Here is a 20,354-nt window from a genome sequence, read left to right on the forward strand (position 1 = left end):
TGCAAAATCGTAATATTAAAAATGCCTTAAGGCGCTGAAATGATTTTTCAAGTGTTACATTTTTTATTTTAATTTGCTACAATCTACCGTCTCTAACGGCTGGTTATGAACCCTAGGGATTACAATCACGTTGAATGAGTGAAAACAATGAAGATACGCAAGCTTCTTCCAATATCTTATCTAATTCACATAATATGGAACCAACACATTAATTACCTTTGTAATAAATTACGTAAAATAGTATATTATTTTGTTTTATTGAGGAATTACTTGTCAATAAGTTTATTACGCACAATATATTTAACTTTATTTAAATCGGTAATTATGTATGGAATTATAGGATGGGGCAGCTCATTTAAATCCAATTTTTATCCACTTTCTTTATTACAGAAGAAAATAATTAAAATATGTCTTCATAAACCTATTGATTTTCCATCTCAAAATTTGTTTCTAGACTTTAATGTACTTATCGTAAGACAAATTTATTATATTGTATTAATAAAATTCATACATAAAAATCGAAATAATTTTGAATTGTATTCTCATAGTTATGAAACAAAAGGTATGAATTCTTTAAGATTGTTCGAACCAAAATTCAACACTGTTACAGTATTTAATCATAGTAGTAATTTAGGCCCAAGAATATATAACAAATTTATATTTAAATATCCTAATCTTGTCAATTCTAATAGTTCTAGTATTAAATTTAAAAAGTTATGTATGGATTTTATAAAAATTGAAAAATTGTAAATTTAAATTTATATATTATAATTGCAAAGTAGACATAAGACAAATTGTATTGTATAATTATTAATTTCAATTCAGGAATCCGCCCCTGAGCACGAGTTCTACTCTTTCAGGGGCGAGCTGAAGTTTTTTATATATATATGTTATGTTATAATTATTAGCAAAATCATAAATAAATAAATAAATAAATAAATAAATAAATAAATAAATAAATAAATAAATAAATAAATAAATAAATAAATAAATAAATAAATTCAGTTTGACAGAGACCCTGGAGTAGAGTCGACCGACTACATTATGTGTATCAAAGTCTAGAATAACACAAAACACCAGAATCAAGACTTCCAATTCTATTCCTGCTGCCAATAAGCAGAAATCTTTTGCACCGGAATCAGAACAGCGCCTGTTAGTCGATGACATGCAGGCCATGCCGCGCTGTTTAATTAGACGCAAAGATCATTTTCTTCGAAGTTGTCTTTAACATTAATTCCAGTTGGATGCCGTTCGAAGTAGATAAGAGAAACACTGCCCTCTGTTTGTTATTGCCTGATAACGGTCTGTCCGAGGCCAACTGTCCTTCCTCACAGAAGCCTTCAGTGCCGGACCGAGCCTCGTCGTCACACAGCGTAAGCCAATCTCTTGAGGACATAATTGAAATATTAAGTCCTGCTGGATAAGGAACACTGTGCAGGCGAGTAACGTACGGTAAGTTCAGGCGATTTTATTCATATGAAGTTTTAATATTTAAGACGCTGTAGGCCTACTTCAGTGAGACGATAATATTTTCTTAGAAGACGAATATTTCCCCTGGACCAAAAATACGATTTTCACTTCTCCGGAATTTTCCTTACGCCAGTTTTCCCCCTGTGCAGTAATGTTGGCAATAGAAAAGCCTGATGCATGTCTGCGATGAGTACATCATTCACGTCAATTACATATAATGTAAAAGTTTAACATTGTTAGCATATTTAATTTTATAATCAATAAAAGTTGGTATTTCTTCACAATTACACAACAGAGAGTGATTTGGGGGGGGGGGGCGAATGTCCCACACCGGAGATTTTAAAACTAAAAAATATAATTTACATTGTATTTGTATTTCATAAAAATTAGAAATTTATCCTTTGAAGAGGTGGAAAAATTGAAATACCTGGGAGCAACAGTAACTAATATAAATGATACTCTGGAGGAAATTAAACACAGAATAAATATGGGAAATTCCTGTTATTATTCGGTTGAGAAGCTTTTATCATCTAGTCTGCTGTCAAAAAATCTGAAAGTTAGAATTTATAAAACAGTTATATTACTGGTTGTTCTTTATGGTTGTGAAACTTGGACTCTCACTTTGAGAGAGGAACATAGGTTAAGAGTGTTTGAGAATAAGGTACTTAGGAAAATATTTAGGGCTAAGAGGGATGGAGAATGGAGAAAGTTACACAACACAGAACTGCACGCATTGTATTCTTCACCTGACATAATTAGAAACATTAAATCCAGACGTTTGAGATGGGCAGGGCATGTAGCACGTATGGGCGAATCCAGAAATGCATATAGATTGTTAGTTGGGAGGCCGGAGGGAAAAAGACCTTTGGGGAGGCCAAGACGTAGATGGGAAGATAATATTAAAATGGATTTGAGGGAGGTGGGATATGATGATAGAGACTGGATTGATCTTGCTCAGGATAGGGACCTATGGCGGGCTTATATGAGGCGGCAATGAACCTTCGGGTTCCTTAAAAGCCAGTAAGTATAGTAGTATTTGTATTTCAACTGGTCTCTACACGACAGACATTGTTCACTTTTCTTAAAAAGAAAATGCTTATTGAGGAATTAGTGGAAAGTGCATCCGTTGCATTTAATGAAGAAAGTTGTCAATTTCCTTTAAATAAAATTGGAATCTGCGAACCGATAATGCCATCTAGTGCCGTTAGCGCTGAGTCAACAAATAAATTGGTTGCACGCGAAATCAAATACGATGGGAAACTAAATGTGATTGGTTGTATGTATTTCGATCGTACTTGGAGTGGTGCATTTTTTATGTGAAATGTATTCAAAGAAACCGTCTCGAAGCTCTTCAAAGACACCTGGGGTGTTCATATCAGTGTCCTTCGAAACCTTTAGTAAAGGTACTGGGAGACGCAATCCTCTAATTTAGTTGATGAGTAATTATTACTTGTAAAAAATTAGACGGTTCATGTAAAAAGGTCGCTCAACACAGACTTCATGTGTTAGTTTTATACAGACAGATACTTCGTATTCACCATGTTCTACATAATAATGATATTAACATTTGTTAAACTAACGCCTATATTAACATTTAGTGGTATTTAAATCTTAACATAAATCAATTAAATTTATATTTCTTTGATTTACTCCAGTTTTTTCATGTTCCCTTTTACACAGACAGCGTCTGTTGTTGTTAGGTAAGATCTGAATTATTCTTTTCTTCGTTGTTGGTTCTACCGCCCCTCCTTTGTAGGATAAACCCCCCACCAGGGAAGAAATTCTGAATTCAACATTGCAGATAATTTGACAAATGAAATGAGAGCAGTGACTAACAATTAAACAGAGTAACGATAATACTGCATAGCAAAACTTACAGTGAGCTACAGAGTTCAGACAAAACGATTCATTTCTGCCTCTGAAAAGTGACTGAAAACGTAGGCAAAATCAGAAAGACATGCTAACAAAGTAAGAAGGCATGCTAAACTGAACTGGGAACCTCTACACTAAGCATCTAATGGAAGTAGAAATGCGGCAGCTTTTTAGGCCCACAATTCAGCTCTACATGATTAAACCCCAATAAGAGCAGAATCATGATACTAAAAGTCACGAAGCTTGGGGTGATTTTTTGCATTTCTCACGATAGTTGCTAGCCGCTTGGAGCGCTGTTAGTACTCGGAACAATAGACTGTGTCACTGCCATCGTGATCTAATACAGGCCGTAAGGCAGACCATGTGACTCGCTTAACCCGAACACGAAGGGCGGCGTTTCAACTATATAAATTAATTGGAATGCATAAAGAGTAACATATATTTCTCTAAAATGTAGTGTAATTGCATTAATAAAGTTTAAAACAATGATTAGGAGACGCTTCAGACATAATTCCTTGCGAGTTAAGGTGTAATATTATTTATGGTGTGAAAATTACGTTGTTCGTATGTGTAATACCTGCCTTTATTTCGATTAAATATTGCGAAATTCTTGTACATTCATTTATGCACGATTCAATAATTTTCAGTTGCAGCGCACGAATATTTAGATATGTTGAAATTATAGGTTATGTTTACTGTAGGCCTACTAGTTGCCCATTTCTGTCTAATTTTAGTGGTCTCCAATGCCCTGCCACTACATATGTATGTTATGTCATATGGAAAGTATAGGTTATGTTTACTATATTTAACTTATATTCCTATATTCGCAATTATACATCATAATTAAACATAATGTCATGTATGACACCCGTCACATTCTATTTGTCTGTATTTTAATATTGCAATTGAGTATTGAATTATTGTATTTATCTACTACCTAAGAGACGAAGGAACACAATCGTACGTACACTAATTTCATGGGAGTGGTATGGTAAATTTTCTGTCTACAATTAAGGTACGCAGATGTGCTAAATTAAAATCACAATATAAATTCGTTTTTATTAAACCTCAAAATAGCTTCCATTCTAAACTTAAAATGTTGATGCGAACAGATTATGTTAACGCGTAAAATTCTCTTCACATTAAAATAACACAGTTTTGTAATTATTTGTGCAACGTATTATGCAACTAGAAGTAATCGGAACTTATGGACACATTACACTAAATAAAACTCAGCAATGATACGCAATAAAGTTATAATATAATATTTCACTGAGCTACATACACTGAAATAGAAAACCCGAACAAACATTACGGCCTGGTCTAGATCGAAAAGGCATTGACTGTGCCGTAGTTCGCTTTGTTGTGAAAAGTTGTGTAAACTGTGAAATGTTCGTTATCGGTTGTAATAAGTGTAAATGGCTAAAATACAATAATTTGAATAATAATATGGGACAAGGAGACTTTTGTGGTAGTATAAATATTGTAAGAAAAAGAGGTCAGATTTATCCTTCTTCCGAAAAATCCAGGAAGGTGAGTTTATAAAATATATTATATATACTTTAAGAAAATAATATATAAACCTTATGTATTTCACATTTCAATAGTGGAAGGAAGTGTTAATTTTTTCAAAAGACTACGATATCGAAAGTACAATACATTTTATCGTCTGCTGGGGAAAGGGTCTGTGTTGAGGCGATAGTAGCGATCCTGGTGGTTAGCAACTATCTGTGGATGGATATTTCAACTGTCTATGTTTGCATATTTAGCAAGTATTAAGCTTTGTGACTGTATATATTAGACTGTGCTAAAAACATGTCATCGTCTTCTGAGAATTTTAAAAGTAATAAATGAGAGTTAATTTCTGGCCCGCCTTTTGGTTCTTGTTATCACGAACACACTAACTATTCAGCTGTGTAAATGACGTCCGATTACGAATTATATACCACCAGTGCTGCACGTGACCTTTCACCCCTTGACGCACCATCATAATAGTGCTATTCCTCATCCAGATCAGGAGTCGCAGCCTTTGCCTCTGTTCGATAAAGCGACACATGATCTCATCTCGTGTGCTCTCACTGTAAGCTTCCAAGTTGCCTGCTATCATTCTCAATCACATGTATTGGACAAGACATGCAAAGTTTTCCTTCGCGGATTTCAGTTTGCCTCGTCGATTAAGTCACGTTAGTCACCTCAAAATCTTCCAAAGGTTCTGTCACCAAGCGCTAAAATGTCAAGATGAACATGTGTTTAGAACAGCTCCTAGCGTCTGATGTCTGTTGTTGGTCACTACCAGTGAGAACACAACTTCGACTTCAGGCCTGCTGCATGACTCCACTGATAACTGCTTCCCTGCGGTTACGATAACTCTGCGTGATAATGATGACCACAGCCCAAGTGTACGCAATACAGTGAAGTCCTCACAATGCGTTGTATTAATTATGTCAGATGAAGAGTTGAAAATAATTCTTAACAGTTAGAAACGGACTGGACTTTGATTTCACCATAATTCAATGCAGTGACTTTCAATCAAAATTATTATTATTATTATTATTATTATTATTATTATTATTATTATCTAATATATAAAAGTGAATGTGGGTATGTATGTATGTTCTCTATACAAATCTACACGCTTTCACCGATATATGCCAAAGTTTGCACATTTAACCTTCATAACCAGGAGAAAAACATAGGCTATATTAAAATTGTGCAAATGGACGTTACATTAATTAAAAAATAAAAAAATAAAAGTACGTACGATCAAACATTCATGTGTAATACTAAAATGCAATCTTCTATAGTCAATTGTTTTTTTATTATTGTCTGTTGTATTCAACGTCGACTTTCACGGGGCCATGGGAATTATAACACGAAATTAAATAACATTGTTGATACATCATGAAGGCTAAAACTAGATAATTCATGCAATAAGTATCTTTACGCAGTCCAGGATCTTATTATGAATTTCTCGATGCAGTTGTATATAGTGAGCAGACTGAGTTTTATTCAACTGAATTCTAGAATTCTTTCAGACTACAAAGACTGCTACCACATAATTTAATTAATATTGAATAACCAGAAGTAACTAATGGCCTTAACTACACCAGAATAAATAAACAAAAACAAATAAATATATAAATTTAGAAAAAAAAAAACATTGAACATCAGGCACAAGAGACATGTTTTCTTTTCGGTGCCTGATTTACAACTGTTTTAAATTGAGTTAACGCTTGGCAGGCATTTCGCTAAGGAGTTCATCAATTTATGTAAGTGACGTTAAGTAAATATTCATCTTAGCTTAGTTTTGGTTTGTGTATAGTTAGGTTTCCGAGATTTCCGAAAATGTAATAACCAGCTTAATTAAAAATAGAAGCAGAAAGGAAAACCCGTGCAACGCCGGGTGCTTTCAGCTAGTATGTTAATATAATACGTTCCGGAGAGAAACTGGAGCGCAGTGGACGAGAATAGCTAGGGACAGGCAGGCATGGGAAAGACTGGAAGAAATTACGAACACTATGTAAACTGTGTACAGTTGTGTATTGTTTATATAGTTATTTTTGTGTGTGTCAGTTTGGATAGTTTGATTCCGTGTGTAGTTGGTATAGTTTATGTATTAGTTAGTATAATTTTAGTGTTCAGTTATATCATTTTTGTGCGTTTAGTTTAGATAGTATGTGTGTTTAGGCTGTACAATTTATGTGTGCAATTCGTATAGGTTTTTGTGTATTTAGATTGTGTGTGAGTTAAGACTATGTATGTGTTCAGTTTGTTTAATTTTTTTCTTTTTTATCGTGCTTTTAGTGTGGACAGTTTGTTCAGATTGCATATTTTTTGTGGATGTTTAGTTTGCATAATTTATGTGTTTAGTCTGTATAGTTTTTCGTGTTTAGTTGGTATAATTTGTTCATGTTTTTAGTTCGTAAGTGTATAGTGTAAGCTCCCTTGGACTGGCTCCCCAAGTGTAGTAGACCTTCAGCTCCCCTTACACTCCTGCAGGAGGCCGTTGCCCTTATGGGATTTCAGGCTTTGCGTATTTCGTATGATAATTAATAAAATAAAAGAAAACAATTATTAAGATTTTGTCAACAAAGCATTCATCATTAACGTCAACTAATAATGTTGAAATATCCTTGTATTTTGTTTATGTTTTAACTAACTTTAATGTAAATTTGATATTGCGAAAAGGTAAAAATCTAATCATGACAAATAGGCGAAAACGTCCGTTTTTAATATGGTAACAACACATTAAGATTTCTTGCTTCAATACCAGTAAGTTATTTTGATTTTATAATTAGAAACTTAACTTTAACTTTGCTCTAGAGTATTCCATTAGGAAAGTCCAGGATAACAGAGAGGGCTTGGAATTGAACGGGTTGCATTGGCTGCTTGTCTATGCGGATGACGCTAATATGTTAGGAGAAAATCCACAAACGATTAGGGAAAACACAGGAATTTTACTGGAAGCAAGTAAAGAGATAGGTTTGGAAGTAAATCCCGAAAAGACAAAGTATATAATTATGACTCGTGACGGGAATATTGTACGAAATGGAAATATAAAAATTGGAAATTTATCTTTTGAAGAGGTGAAGAAGTTCAAGTATCTTGGAGCAATAGTAACAAATATAAATGATACTCGGCAGGAAATTAAACGCAGAATAAATATGGGAAATGCCTATTATTATTCGGTTGAGAAGCTTTTATCATCCAGTCTGCTGTCAAAAAATCTGGAAGTTAGAATTTATAAAACAGTTATATTACTGGTTGTTCTTTATGGTTGTGAAACTTGGACTCTCACTTTGAGAGAGGAACATAAGTTAAGGGTGTTTGAGAATAAGGTTCTTAGGAAAATATTGGGGGCTAAGAGGGATGAAGTTACAGGAGAATGGAGAAAGTTACACAACACAGAACTGTACGCATTGTATTCTTCGCCTGACATAATTAGGAACAATAAATTCAAACGTTTGAGATGGGCAGGGCATGTAGCACGTATGGGCGAATCCAGAAATGCATATAGAGTGTTAGTTGGGAGGCCGGAGGGAAAAAGATATTTGGGGAGGCCGAGACGTAGATGGAAGATAATATTAAAATGGTTTTGAGAGAGGTGGGATATGATGGTAGAGAATGGATTAATCTTGCTCAGGATAGGGACAAATGGCGGGCTTATGTGAGGGCGGCAATGAACCTCCGGGTTCCTTAAAAGCCAGTAAGTAAGTAAGTAACTAAGTAAGTAAGTAGAAGCAAAACGGTAAATTTACCTCAGTGATGGGCTTATGTGAAAAAATGCTTAATACGAATTGTAAAATAATTCATGCATCATTTCTGTCTTTTTCGTGTGCTTTCTCGCAGGCAGAAGTGCTCTCCATGCACACTAAACCGACCGTGCTTGGAAACTACTGTTGTAACCTGTTTTGTTTCAGATTTTGCCATGAGGGCACAGTGCATTTTGTTGCTGCTGATGGCAACAGTTTTGGTAAAGGCAGAAAACTCATCGCGAGGGACCAATGATGTCCCACTTCCACACATAGAAGAATCTCTAGTTCAGGCCATGGCAGAAGCTGAGAGAATTCTTGAAGAGAACTTCTTATCGAGAGCTGAGATCAGCATAAAGTACCACGGCACGTCAGACATCCCGCTGAGGGACATCAGCCTGGAAGTGGACAGCCTCGCCATCGTCCACTTGACGGATCTCAAGCTGCGATCGTCGCCATTCCACATGACGGGCGTCACCCCCAACCTGCGACTCATGAACATCGATCTGCACGCGAACATCAGCTCGCTGGAGGTGACGGGCAACTACTCGGTGTCCGTGGAGATCATGAACCACACATCCAAGGCGCTCATCATATCCGACAAGGGAAAGCTGAACTTGACGTTTGAACAACTGGATATCGAAGGAATGCTCGGCCTGAACTTGAAGGACAACACTCTGTTCGTGCACACCGTGGACCTGCAGTACAGGCCGCACGTGGTGGTCCTCAAGATCCACTACAAGGACGACGCGGGAGTCCCTCAAGTAACGGAGGAGAGGAGCAACATCGTGCACGGCAGCGTTCAGGAGCCGATCTACGAGGACCTGGCCCAGCGGCTGAACGGCCTGCTGCAGGACGAGCTGAACGGGATGCTCAGCAACGTCACGATCCCGGAGCTCATGGGCCACAACCCGGACACGGAGGTGTCCTTCAAGACCAGCACGAACAACCAAATAGGCAACTTGAACGACTTCGTGGACTTGATTCTCAACAGCACGAAGGACAACATCTCCGAGACAGTCCGATTACCCGACGTGGAGAAATCCTTTGAGAAGAAACTTGGCTTCATCAGGATCCGCGGCAGCTTCAAGGCCGAGGACGGTTGGTTCAAGAACCTGCAGACCATCCATCGAACAGCCGACGTGACGTTACACAGAGTGAATGACAGTATGGAACTCAACGCAGCACTCGGTCTGACGACATTGGAATTTGGGTACAGCAGGTAAGTCATGTAGGAGTTTACATTTTCACTCCATTACAGTGCAGCAAATATCTTCACACACTAACTTCGTGAACAAATTCTTCCAATAGGAAATGGCGACTGATCATTATTTGTAGATATGGTAGATTTTCGTAATATGCTCTCAGAATAAGTAATTTTGTGTTTAAGAACATGTTAAGGGGTTAGGTACAGCTTACAACAGTAAAATTTTGTAAATATTCAACATTTTTTTCTCCATTACTGTATCCTGTACAATAATGATAACTAGTATGTGTAAAACACTGTCCTTCTGTTATATGAAAAATATTTTTACAATTGAAAAAAAAAAAAATTATTTACATTTTTTTTTTTTTCAAAATTAATTTCAGTGTGCAGCGATGAAGCGTTTCCCACATAACTCAAAAACTATCCAATATTCTGTGATGAAATTTTTTCTGTGTATTTATGCATGTCATATCTACAATATGATGCAAGATCACTTCTATATCTTTGTCAGATCGTCTGATAAAAAATCAATTCTTTTAAAAAATGGTCAAATACTAGTATTTCTAAACACAAAATAAAAAAAAATATGATTTACTAAGGAATGTAGTTGAAAGAGCATGATATTGTAAACATGAGTTTCAGCAATAAATTAAAAGAGAGAGAACATGAATAAGTTAACAAGTTTATGAGTTATGAGGGAAACGCTTCGTCACTGCTTAGTAAACTGCTACCGTTTTGAATTTTGAAAAAAAAAAAAAATACAAATAATTTTTTTAAATCGTAAAAATATTTTTTTCGTATAGCAGAAGGACAGTGTTTTACACATACGGATTTTCATTATTGTACAAGATTCAGTAATGAAGGAAACAAATGTTGAATATTTCCAAAACTTTTACTGTTGTAAACTGTACCTAACCCCTTAAGTTTATTATTGTAGTTTTTAAATCCTTAATAAAATGCGAAATTGAGTACATGTGAAACGTATGGGTTTCTGCGAAATTTAATTTTATGGTACATTTTTGTGTTTTTGTAGAAAAGAATCGGAATCAATCTAGAGTTTCTCACCATTTTTCAAATAGTTTGGTCACCCCACCATATTAGCTTTTACAGAATGAATAGCACAGAAATGTGACCTACCTGATAACCTCTTTGCTACAGTACCTTTATATTTAGTTTTCAACTAATCTTCCTAGTGCTGGTAGTATCTATGCGATCTCTTTAGGTCCAGTGTTGACTCACAAGTTGTATGACGTGATAGCACGTGACTGTGATTGAGTAACAAGATGGGTCGGGATAAAATCACGCCATATTCTTTGACATGTTTCTTAATGTTCACAAATTTCTCCGTAATTTTATCATGTTCTTTTACTTACTATTTTCAAGTTTTAACACCTGTTAACACATTGATGACTAGGGACCGGATTTTTATGTAATCACCAGGGAAAGGATTTATATGTAAATACATATTTACTTATAAAGCTAATATAATTTATATTTTGCATTATCTTTATGTTTCACAATGTGTAGGGTTGAAAAATCCTACTTTTATTTTCCATATTTTTCCATATTTTAGAGTTTAGTACATATTTTCGTTAATTTCCATATATTTTCCATATTTCATATAAAACAGTCCATATTATATTAGGTTTAACAATAAAACAAAACAAAATTCCATTAACTTTTAAAAATACATTTCAACAATAGAGATTTAAACATATGTTCAGTAATCCCTTTAACATCAGAGTTATTTGAAAATTAGCAGTCCTATCAACAATGGGAAAGTAAGTTACAAAACTGTATTAATTTAATTTAAAATTTTTAACAGACTTCAGTTGTGCAGCTCAACAGTTAAATGCCAGTCAGAGTACACATAGGTTCAGTTTTGTAAATCATACTATAAAGACGGTAAATATGCCAAAAGTACGTCATTCAGTCAATTTAAAATCAAAACTAACAAGTTACATTTCAGAATTTAAAGAAGATGGTTTATCAACTGACAATAAAATATTATTTTGTAATTTGTGTCAGTGTGCAGTATCATCTACACAAAAGTTCCTGGTGCAACAACACATTACAACTAGTAAACATCAGGCCAACAAACAACTAAATTCCAAGCAGAGACAATTGTTTTTAACACAACCAACAACATCGAATGTAAGATCTGAGTTTAACATCGACCTGTGCCGTTCTCTCATCTCTGCTGATATTCCTCTCTACAAACTAAAGAATAAGGTCTTCAGGGAATTCCTTGAAAAATATACTCAACATACAATCCCGGATGAGTCAACACTTAGGAAGACGTATGCTCCATCCATCTACGATGAGACAATACAGAAGATAAGAGATGAAATTAAAGATAGTTCAATTTGGGTTTCCATTGATGAGACTCCCGACAAAGAAGGTAGACTTGTTGGTAATGTAGTTATCGGTTTGTTAAGTGAACAATATTCTGAACGAATTCTTTTACATTGTGATGTTCTAGAAAAGTGCAATAACAAAACTATAGTTAAACTGTTCAACGAAGCTATGGGTATCCTGTGGCCAAAGGGTATTATGTACGATAATGTGTTATTCTTTATTAGCGATGCTGCCCCTTATATGGTCAAAGCTGGACAAGCATTATCTGTTGTATATCCTAAATTGACTCATTTTACTTGTGTGGCGCATGCATTTCATCGTGTGGCAGAAGTGGTCAGAGACAATTTCCCTAAAGTAGATTTGTTGATTTCATCAGTGAAAAAAGTATTTCTCAAAGCTCCCAGTAGAGTTAACGTGTTGAAAGAAATGTACCCTGAAATTTCATTGCCACCAAAGCCAATTTTAACTAGATGGGGTACATGGCTAGAAGCAGTTGAATATTATGCCGAACATATAGACTCTATTAACAATGTTCTCCTTGCATTGGACTCTGAAGATGCAGTCTCAATTGATACTGCGAAAACAGTTACCTGTGACATAAGTGTGAAGAATGACTTAGCTCACATTCAGCATACATTTTCATGCATCATAAAAACGCTCAGAAGTCTCCAAAATAGGCACCTTTCACTATCTGAAAGTTTTGAAATTATAAATAGTACTGTGGAACAACTGAATCGTGGTAGAGGTAAAGTTGCAGATGCAGTAAGAGCTAAGGTGGACACTGTACTTTCAAAAAACCCTGGATATGAAGAACTACAAAAGGTTGTTGCTGTGATGAGTGGTGAATCAACAGTGAAGATTAACTTGGACTTATCCCCAGCAGACATTGTGAAATTGAATTATGTACCAGTTACTTCTTGTGACGTCGAACGCTCTTTTAGTCAGTATAAATCTATCCTCAGAGACAATAGAAGAAGATTCACTTTTCAGCACTTGAAAGAAATGTTTGTAACCTATTGTTATGGTAACAGACAATAAAAATTGTGTTTTGTTGAAACTACATTGGAAGATAAGGTACGTCCATTATATTTTTTGTTTAGTTTGATTAAAATGTACCAATATTTAACGTACATAGTCATTTTTTTATAATTTTAAGTCCATATTTAATTCCATATTTTGGTAAAAATCCATATTTAATTCCATATTTTGGTAAAAATAACTACATATATATTTACATATTTCATATATTTTTAGTCCATATAAATCCGTTCCCTGGTAATCACATATTATATTCCTTTCAACCTAACCGTATATAACAAATCTTTGCGAATCTTGTAATTACCATTGATATATTAAAATTTGATACTACATATTTTTACATATTTACCCCACATTACATATTATGGTTTGGTATTACATAAATCTACATATTTCCGGGGTTTTATTCATTTTTACTTCTTTAAAAGGAAAAAGAAAACTCCTGCTGGGGAAGTTTACAATTTGAAACACACAGATTTAAAAAGCCTTTTTATCTACCCGAGAAATGATATATTTCGGGACGAAACATAACATCTTAGTTCCAGGAAGTAAAAGAGGCACTCACCCCTTACCGCCCTCTGTAAATATGAGTGAACAAAGGGCAACCTTTCTCATACAACTACCTTGTATTGTAAAAATCAAGAAGGGAATAATCTCATACGCATAAGCGGACGACATAGTAGTAGGGTCTAAAGACCTTACAAAGTTAAAAGAAACAATAAACATAATGGTAAAATGGTGCAATAAAAACAAATTTGATACAAATGTGGGCAAGACAGAAATGATGATACTCTGAAACGGCGGAAGAGAACCAGAAACAGTAGAAATCGTCATGAAGAACAGAAAATTAAATATTGTACCAGACTACAAATATCTAGGCTTAACAATACAAACCAGCGGAGATATTGATATGAAATATTTTCATGATTTTACATATTTTGGTACATATTCAGCTTATTTTTCTTACATAAATATGTACATATTTCACACCTTGATAGTACATAAAACCCGGTCCCTATTGATGACATTGAATTTCTACTACCAAACATGCAAGTAAAAATGTTCCATCCTAAAACGCTACATAATAGTAACTTCAACATTAAATTGCTATAAAATACTACTTTTGACTCTGAAAATGCTGAATTTTTAATGTTACGTAGCTAAAATCTACCTTCTCTAATTACTTAGCAGGTACCTCACCCTTAGGAACGCAATTACTGTCGTTGAATCATGCTTCGGTGTCTGTGAATTTCACAAGAACTGAAAAATTCAGATTTAATATTTGTACAAAATACTTGGCAGTGAAAGAAATCATGTATGAAGCAGAGCAAGGCGACTCATTACTGTCCCTACTGTCAAGCTCTTATTCTACAAGGACATCATTTTATTTTTACTTCAATTTTTATTGTACCTGAGTTTTTAATGTACTTCACTCCCACCCCTTCTACTAATGAAATTCAACCGTCCTGCACACAGAACCAAGGCCGCATAGAGTAAACAGCTCTGAGTGAGTATAGTACGTTCCAGAAATATGTTCGTGTTTTCCAGTGACGAAAGAGCTTTCAATATTGAATCATATTTTCGCACAGGTACTGTCGTCCGTTACCCTACGTCGTATCCCGATTTCCCCCACCAGCTTCTGCTCGCCCCTCTGTAAAAGCTAGGCTGTCTTAGCTCTTTTCTGAAAACATTAATTTCTGTTAGGAATTGGACGTATACGTAATATTATACAACCGTTTAAAATAACTTAAATAAAAGGGCCTCGTTAAGTAATTAACTATCACGTGATTCCCCCCCCCCCTTTGGACGGACAGATAGCATGTAATTTTATCTGTGCGGGTCGGGCAGAAGTGAAGATTGAATTTACAGTACTTAAGGTACTCTTTTATAGAGTAGGTACAGAATTATTTCAACATGAGTTACTAGTACGAAGAACGAAACAGGCAATTGGAATTAGATGCAATAGTCTATAGTGCGATAATATGCACAAAAGAACTGAAGTCTGTATCGAAATGAACGGCCATCATTTTCAAAAATGTGTTTAAATATCCATATTATGATTATTTTTCAATTTAACTTCATTCTCTATATTGTACGCTAATGTGCTGTAGACAGTATAATATACACTGCATAATGAATACGTTTGCATGGATAACTCAGTTCGTGTGTAAAAACACTCATAGTTAATACTGTACTGTATTTTGATTAAACAAAAACCTAATGAAAATTATCAAACTGAAAATCGCGATATTTCTTAGTTTACGTAAATGGATGAACTACTTTTCTTCCTTCCTATACCTAGTAAAGTGATTTGTTTGTGTTTTACGCCAGTATAATCGAACTACAGTCGTAGGAGGGGGCAGCAAACGGTGTTTCCGGTTCTCTAAAGGTATAGCCGGCTTAATATTAAAAATGTTAGTAAAAATAAAATGATGTCCCTGTATAAACAACAGTTCCGGTGTCACACGTTTCTGTTTTCAAATGAATTGTGATGTGACAGGTACCGTGCAGAGCTGCTGAGGGTGGGGCCCAGAGGGGTGCTGACGGCCACAGTGGGCAAGAACTCCGTGTCGTTCCGTGCAAGAGTGCGGTACGTGGGCAGCAACTGCACGGTCACGCTGGAGGACTTGAAAGTGCGGGAGCTGAGCGACATCGACATGTACCTGACGGGGCTGGCGCCCTTCAACTGGGTGCTGTCCAAGATAGCCACGTCCGTGGTCAACAGGGCCAAGCAGAGCATCATGCAGAACATCGAGCTCACGGTGGCGGCGAACATCCGCGCCAGACTGCGCGACCTGGACTGCTCCAACTACTTCCCGCAGCCTGCACTCACGGCCGCCAAGTGAGGCTCTTCTGACTGGCTACGTCAACCCCTCAGACCTGAATCTCAGGTGCTTCCGTTAGGTCATTACAACTGAACTCAGCGTATTCCGAATCTCACCGGACGGTGGACAACAATGACGTCACGCTGCAGCGGAATAGGAACAAAACTGCTGGAAGGATCGATAGCTGTCATGGCGACTGTGTAAGTGGTTATCTGTGCTACGCAAGCAAAATTTTGCGAAATTTCAGTACTGCCATCTCGTTCAAAGAAAAGGGATCATATACAACTTATTTCTTGAACCGGTAGTAATAACTGGTCCGTTGACATGTTCGCTCATAAGCCATTAACATATTGTTTTTAAATAATTTCGAGGGAAAAATTGTTCCGGAGCCGGGTATCGAACCCGGGACCTTTGGTTTAACGTACCAACGCTCTAGTACGTTGGTACGTTAAACCAAAGGTCCCGGGTTCGATACCCGGCTCCGGAACAATTTTTCCCTCGAAATTATTCAAATCAACTTTACAGGGAGTTATACCTGAAATCTTGATTTGCATAATACACGTCACTGTTCGTTAACAGAAAACCACAAATTAAGTCACACGGAGTTAGTGTGCACTCGAAGTTGGTTGCTTGACGGTTGTCAGCCCACTTTGAGGTCTGTGGATATAGAGGGAAAAATTGGATCGGTGTCGGTTAGAGTTCCCGAGTAGCTCAGTGGTAGAGCGTTGGTACGTTAAACCAAAGGTCCCGGGTTCGATACCCGGCTCCGGAACAATTTTTCCCTCGAAATTATTCAAATCAACTTTACAGGGAGTTATACCTGAAATCTTGATTTGCATATTGTTTTTACGTTGTGCTCATTACAAACAATACAGCAGAACACACCGCCATGACACAACAGTGCACGATGCCATTCGTCTGCTAATTCCCGCCCTATACAAGAACCAATCAGACTCACTGATGGCGGCTGATGGAGACTGCCACCACCTCTGCAAGCTGATGGAACCGATGCGACACCGGTGGAGCATCAATGACGTCATCGGTGAAATTCGGAACACCGTGATGCCATCAGATTGCTCACCGGTGAGATTCGGAATACGCTCTCTGTTAGGAGTTTGACAGCCGCACAGCGGAAGGTGATTTGAGTAGAAGAGGAAGCGAGGCCTACCAGTCAGGACATTGTTTCTTTCGGTACACGTTGTGCAAGGAATTTCCTGCTCATTCGTTGACAGTGTAACCGAACATTTAACCACGAAGACAATTCCTTCCGCCAAAAGAGAAAAGAAACTTCCACTGGAAACGAAGATACTGTCATTCCTCAGCCGAGCAATCATTGCACTCTGTACTTCTATACCCTACTAATCACTTTGCCAGTATGTGCTGTTATAGGAGAGCAGAGTATCAATTAATAATTACTGCCTATTTTGCATAACTGTCCACGGACATGTCACGATCGTCTATTTCATTCATCTTAGCTGCTATTATGTGTGGGCTGGATCATATCACCAACTTTCACTAATTCTTTTAGCAATCTTGAAATGTAGATGGAAGGAAATTTATAGTTGATATATTAATCTTTTTAAAAGTATTTATATCAATTATAACATTACTACTGTTATTAATTGTCCTTTCTACCAGTGTGGAAGGGAAGATCTCATGCCCTTAACTTTGCCGGAATGAATGAATGAATGAATGAATGAATGAATGAATGAATGAATGAATGAATGAATGAATGAATGAATGAATGAATGAATGAATGAATGAATGAATGAATGAATGAATAAATAAATAAATAAATGTGACAGTCCACGGGAAAAGAGACCTTAACTTCCTAGACCTCATTTTGCAGGACAGACTAAATCAAATTTCTTATGACAATTCTGCAGTGCTCGGAAAAAGTGACACAAGTCAGTTTCCACAAACCTTTTTTGATAATTTATTGACAACTTACGGAACATCTGCTCGCTTGGAAAAAAAATACATAAGTATTCTTCCCATTAAAATAATTTATACAAAAAAATCAAATCGGCATAAACCAGTGTAAGTTGTCAATAAATTATCAAAAAAGGTTTGTGGAAACTGACTTATGTCACTTTTCCCGAGCACTGCAGAATTAACTTACTACAATTCCGATGTCATATCTGGATTCAACAGAAGATATCCTGTGGGATTGTACACTGGATCGGGATACTAAACTTTAAGAGTTGTTAAACTTTAAATATATTTTGTTTTTTGTTTTTGTTTTCTTTAATGAAAATTTTCGTAACTTAAAATAAAAAAAAAAAATTGTAACTTATAGACTATTTTGAATTTTTAAATCAAAATAAGAATAATTTTGTTCAGTATTTTCTCCTCTATAAGATGGTACCCATAAATCAATTTCGTCCCCTTTACCATGGACTGTCACAAATATTATTTGATTTTAAAGTTTACTGTTATGGTGTTATGTACTATTATTATTATTATTATTATTATTATTAGAAAATATTAACATTATTGACATACTATTCTTACATCCTGCCTTTTCTTCTTATATAATACTAATAGTTTATATTTTAATTGGTTATTTTACGACGCTTTATCAACCCCTATGATTATCTAGCGTCTGAATGGAATGCAACTGATAATGCCAGCGAAATGAGTCCAGAATCCACTGCCAAAAATTATCCAGCAATTGCTCTTAATTGATTTGAGGGAAAATCCCGGAAAAACCTCAACCAGGTAACTTGTCCCAACCAGGACTAATAGTTTATAACCAGCAAAATGTAGAAAAGCTCTTTTGCAAAATAAATTTCCTGAAAAAAAGAATAATTGCGAGGCAGTGGCACGTACCTTGCGAAACGTTGTACGCGCTTCTTAAGAATAATCTGTTTCTATTGTTGCAAACTATATTACTGTTGCTTACACCATTATTCGAAAGACACACCTAAATGAAACCATTCATTACGAACGTAAATGAAAGATGAACTTTCGTTTGTACCCCAAAACAATATTTGGTTTCTTTATAATGTCCACGTTTTAATTACGTATATGTGATTTGTTTTTTCCGAATTTTACTAGAAATAGCTATGCGTATATTGCAATCATGTATTTTATGTTTCTATTTATGATTATCGGATTTCAATGTTTCAAGATATTATACTTTCCTTTGATTGTTCACGCGTAAACTGGGTTTATGATAAAGAATAATAATCCGGCAACAATGAGGCATTCCTCAGTAAGAATAGTGACTTGATCTTTCCGGGCGTAGAAAACGTTTGAAATATTCCCAACATCAAGTAGAAATAATCCTCAGTATGTAATAAGACCAGGCGCATGGTTAAACTGGACAGTTCCATTTTTAGACCTTCATTCCCAGTGTCCCAACAGTTATTGTTAGGACACTTATTAGTTCCGTTTTTTTTAATGCAAAAAAGAATCTCTTGAACAATGTCCGAAAACAGGATGATGTTGAAATGTGTACAGATATAAGTCGAATATTGGTGACAAATCAGTGGATTTATTTATGTGAAGCAATTTCCCAGTAAAAAGCCACTCAATGGATTAGAGAGGGGAAAGAAGTCCATGAACGATGGGTAGAAATGTTCCAGAATTTCTACTTTGAACAATAATTATTGTCGTTCAGAAACATTGCTAAAATTGCAGAATTTAGCTTATCCCTGCCTCAAACCAACGTTCCTACGAAAAGTGTTTGTGCCAGAATGAACAGCATATGAACATCGTAGAAAATGTGAAATTGAAGGTTGGCGCATTGAAGGCATAGCTAATTACCAAAGTTGACTTCTAATGCAGTTTTCTTGGTTTCTTCAAATAAAATTCCTGAAGTGGAATAAGAAAGTTTATATGGTTATTTATCGAACCAGAAAAATATGCGCAATGTTGAGAGTACGCTCTAATTTTCTTGTTTTCTGTTACGTACTTTTGTTCTGTTTTTGTAATTTTGTTGCATATATTTTATAAATATTAAACAGTTAATATCTATGTATAATTGTGTTTACATTATTTGAAATTACAGAATTAGGCCTAAATGTCTATTTGCGGTTCTGAATATTGTACGATTAGGAGCTTTCTGCCAAGCTGGCTGATAATCTTATATATATATATATATATATATATATATATATATATATATATATATATATATATATAAATAATTTGAACTGGTAATGGAAATTACGGGAAAATGGCTGAACGGATTTTAATAAATGATTCCTCATTTTGAAGCTTGGGACCCAAAGTTTTTCAGAAAAATAGTAGTTTTCAGTGAAATGTAAATTTTCCTACATTATTTTCCTATTTTCCAAAAATCCATCTTTCTTCAGTTTTGAGAAC

At 35.6% G+C, this 20,354-nt stretch overlaps 1 protein-coding gene across 1 annotated transcript; it reads left to right on the forward strand.

The window, feature by feature from the left end:
* The first annotated feature begins 1,114 nt into the window (after nucleotides 1–1,114).
* Nucleotides 1,115–20,010, forward strand: LOC138716381 (uncharacterized). Its single transcript, XM_069849410.1, has 3 exons — nucleotides 1,115–1,452; nucleotides 8,763–9,816; nucleotides 15,698–20,010. Exons 2-3 carry the CDS (start codon nucleotides 8,771–8,773, stop codon nucleotides 16,041–16,043), a joined length of 1,392 nt encoding a protein of 463 aa, XP_069705511.1. The 5' UTR covers nucleotides 1,115–1,452; nucleotides 8,763–8,770; the 3' UTR covers nucleotides 16,044–20,010.
* Nucleotides 20,011–20,354: the final 344 nt, after the last annotated feature.

The sequence above is a fragment of the Periplaneta americana genome, chromosome 16, assembly GCF_040183065.1.
Source record: "Periplaneta americana isolate PAMFEO1 chromosome 16, P.americana_PAMFEO1_priV1, whole genome shotgun sequence".
In the NCBI taxonomy this organism is placed as follows: Eukaryota; Metazoa; Arthropoda; class Insecta; order Blattodea; family Blattidae; genus Periplaneta; species Periplaneta americana.

Excerpts from the sequence above, each read along its gene's own strand:
- LOC138716381 (XM_069849410.1), top strand. The coding sequence starts at position 8,771 with ATGAGGGCACAGTGCATTTTGTTGCTGCTGATGGCAACAGTTTTGGTA. Across the intron at positions 9,817-15,697 it reads TTGGAATTTGGGTACAGCAG|GTACCGTGCAGAGCTGCTGA; the intron begins GTAAGTCATGTA and ends GTGATGTGACAG.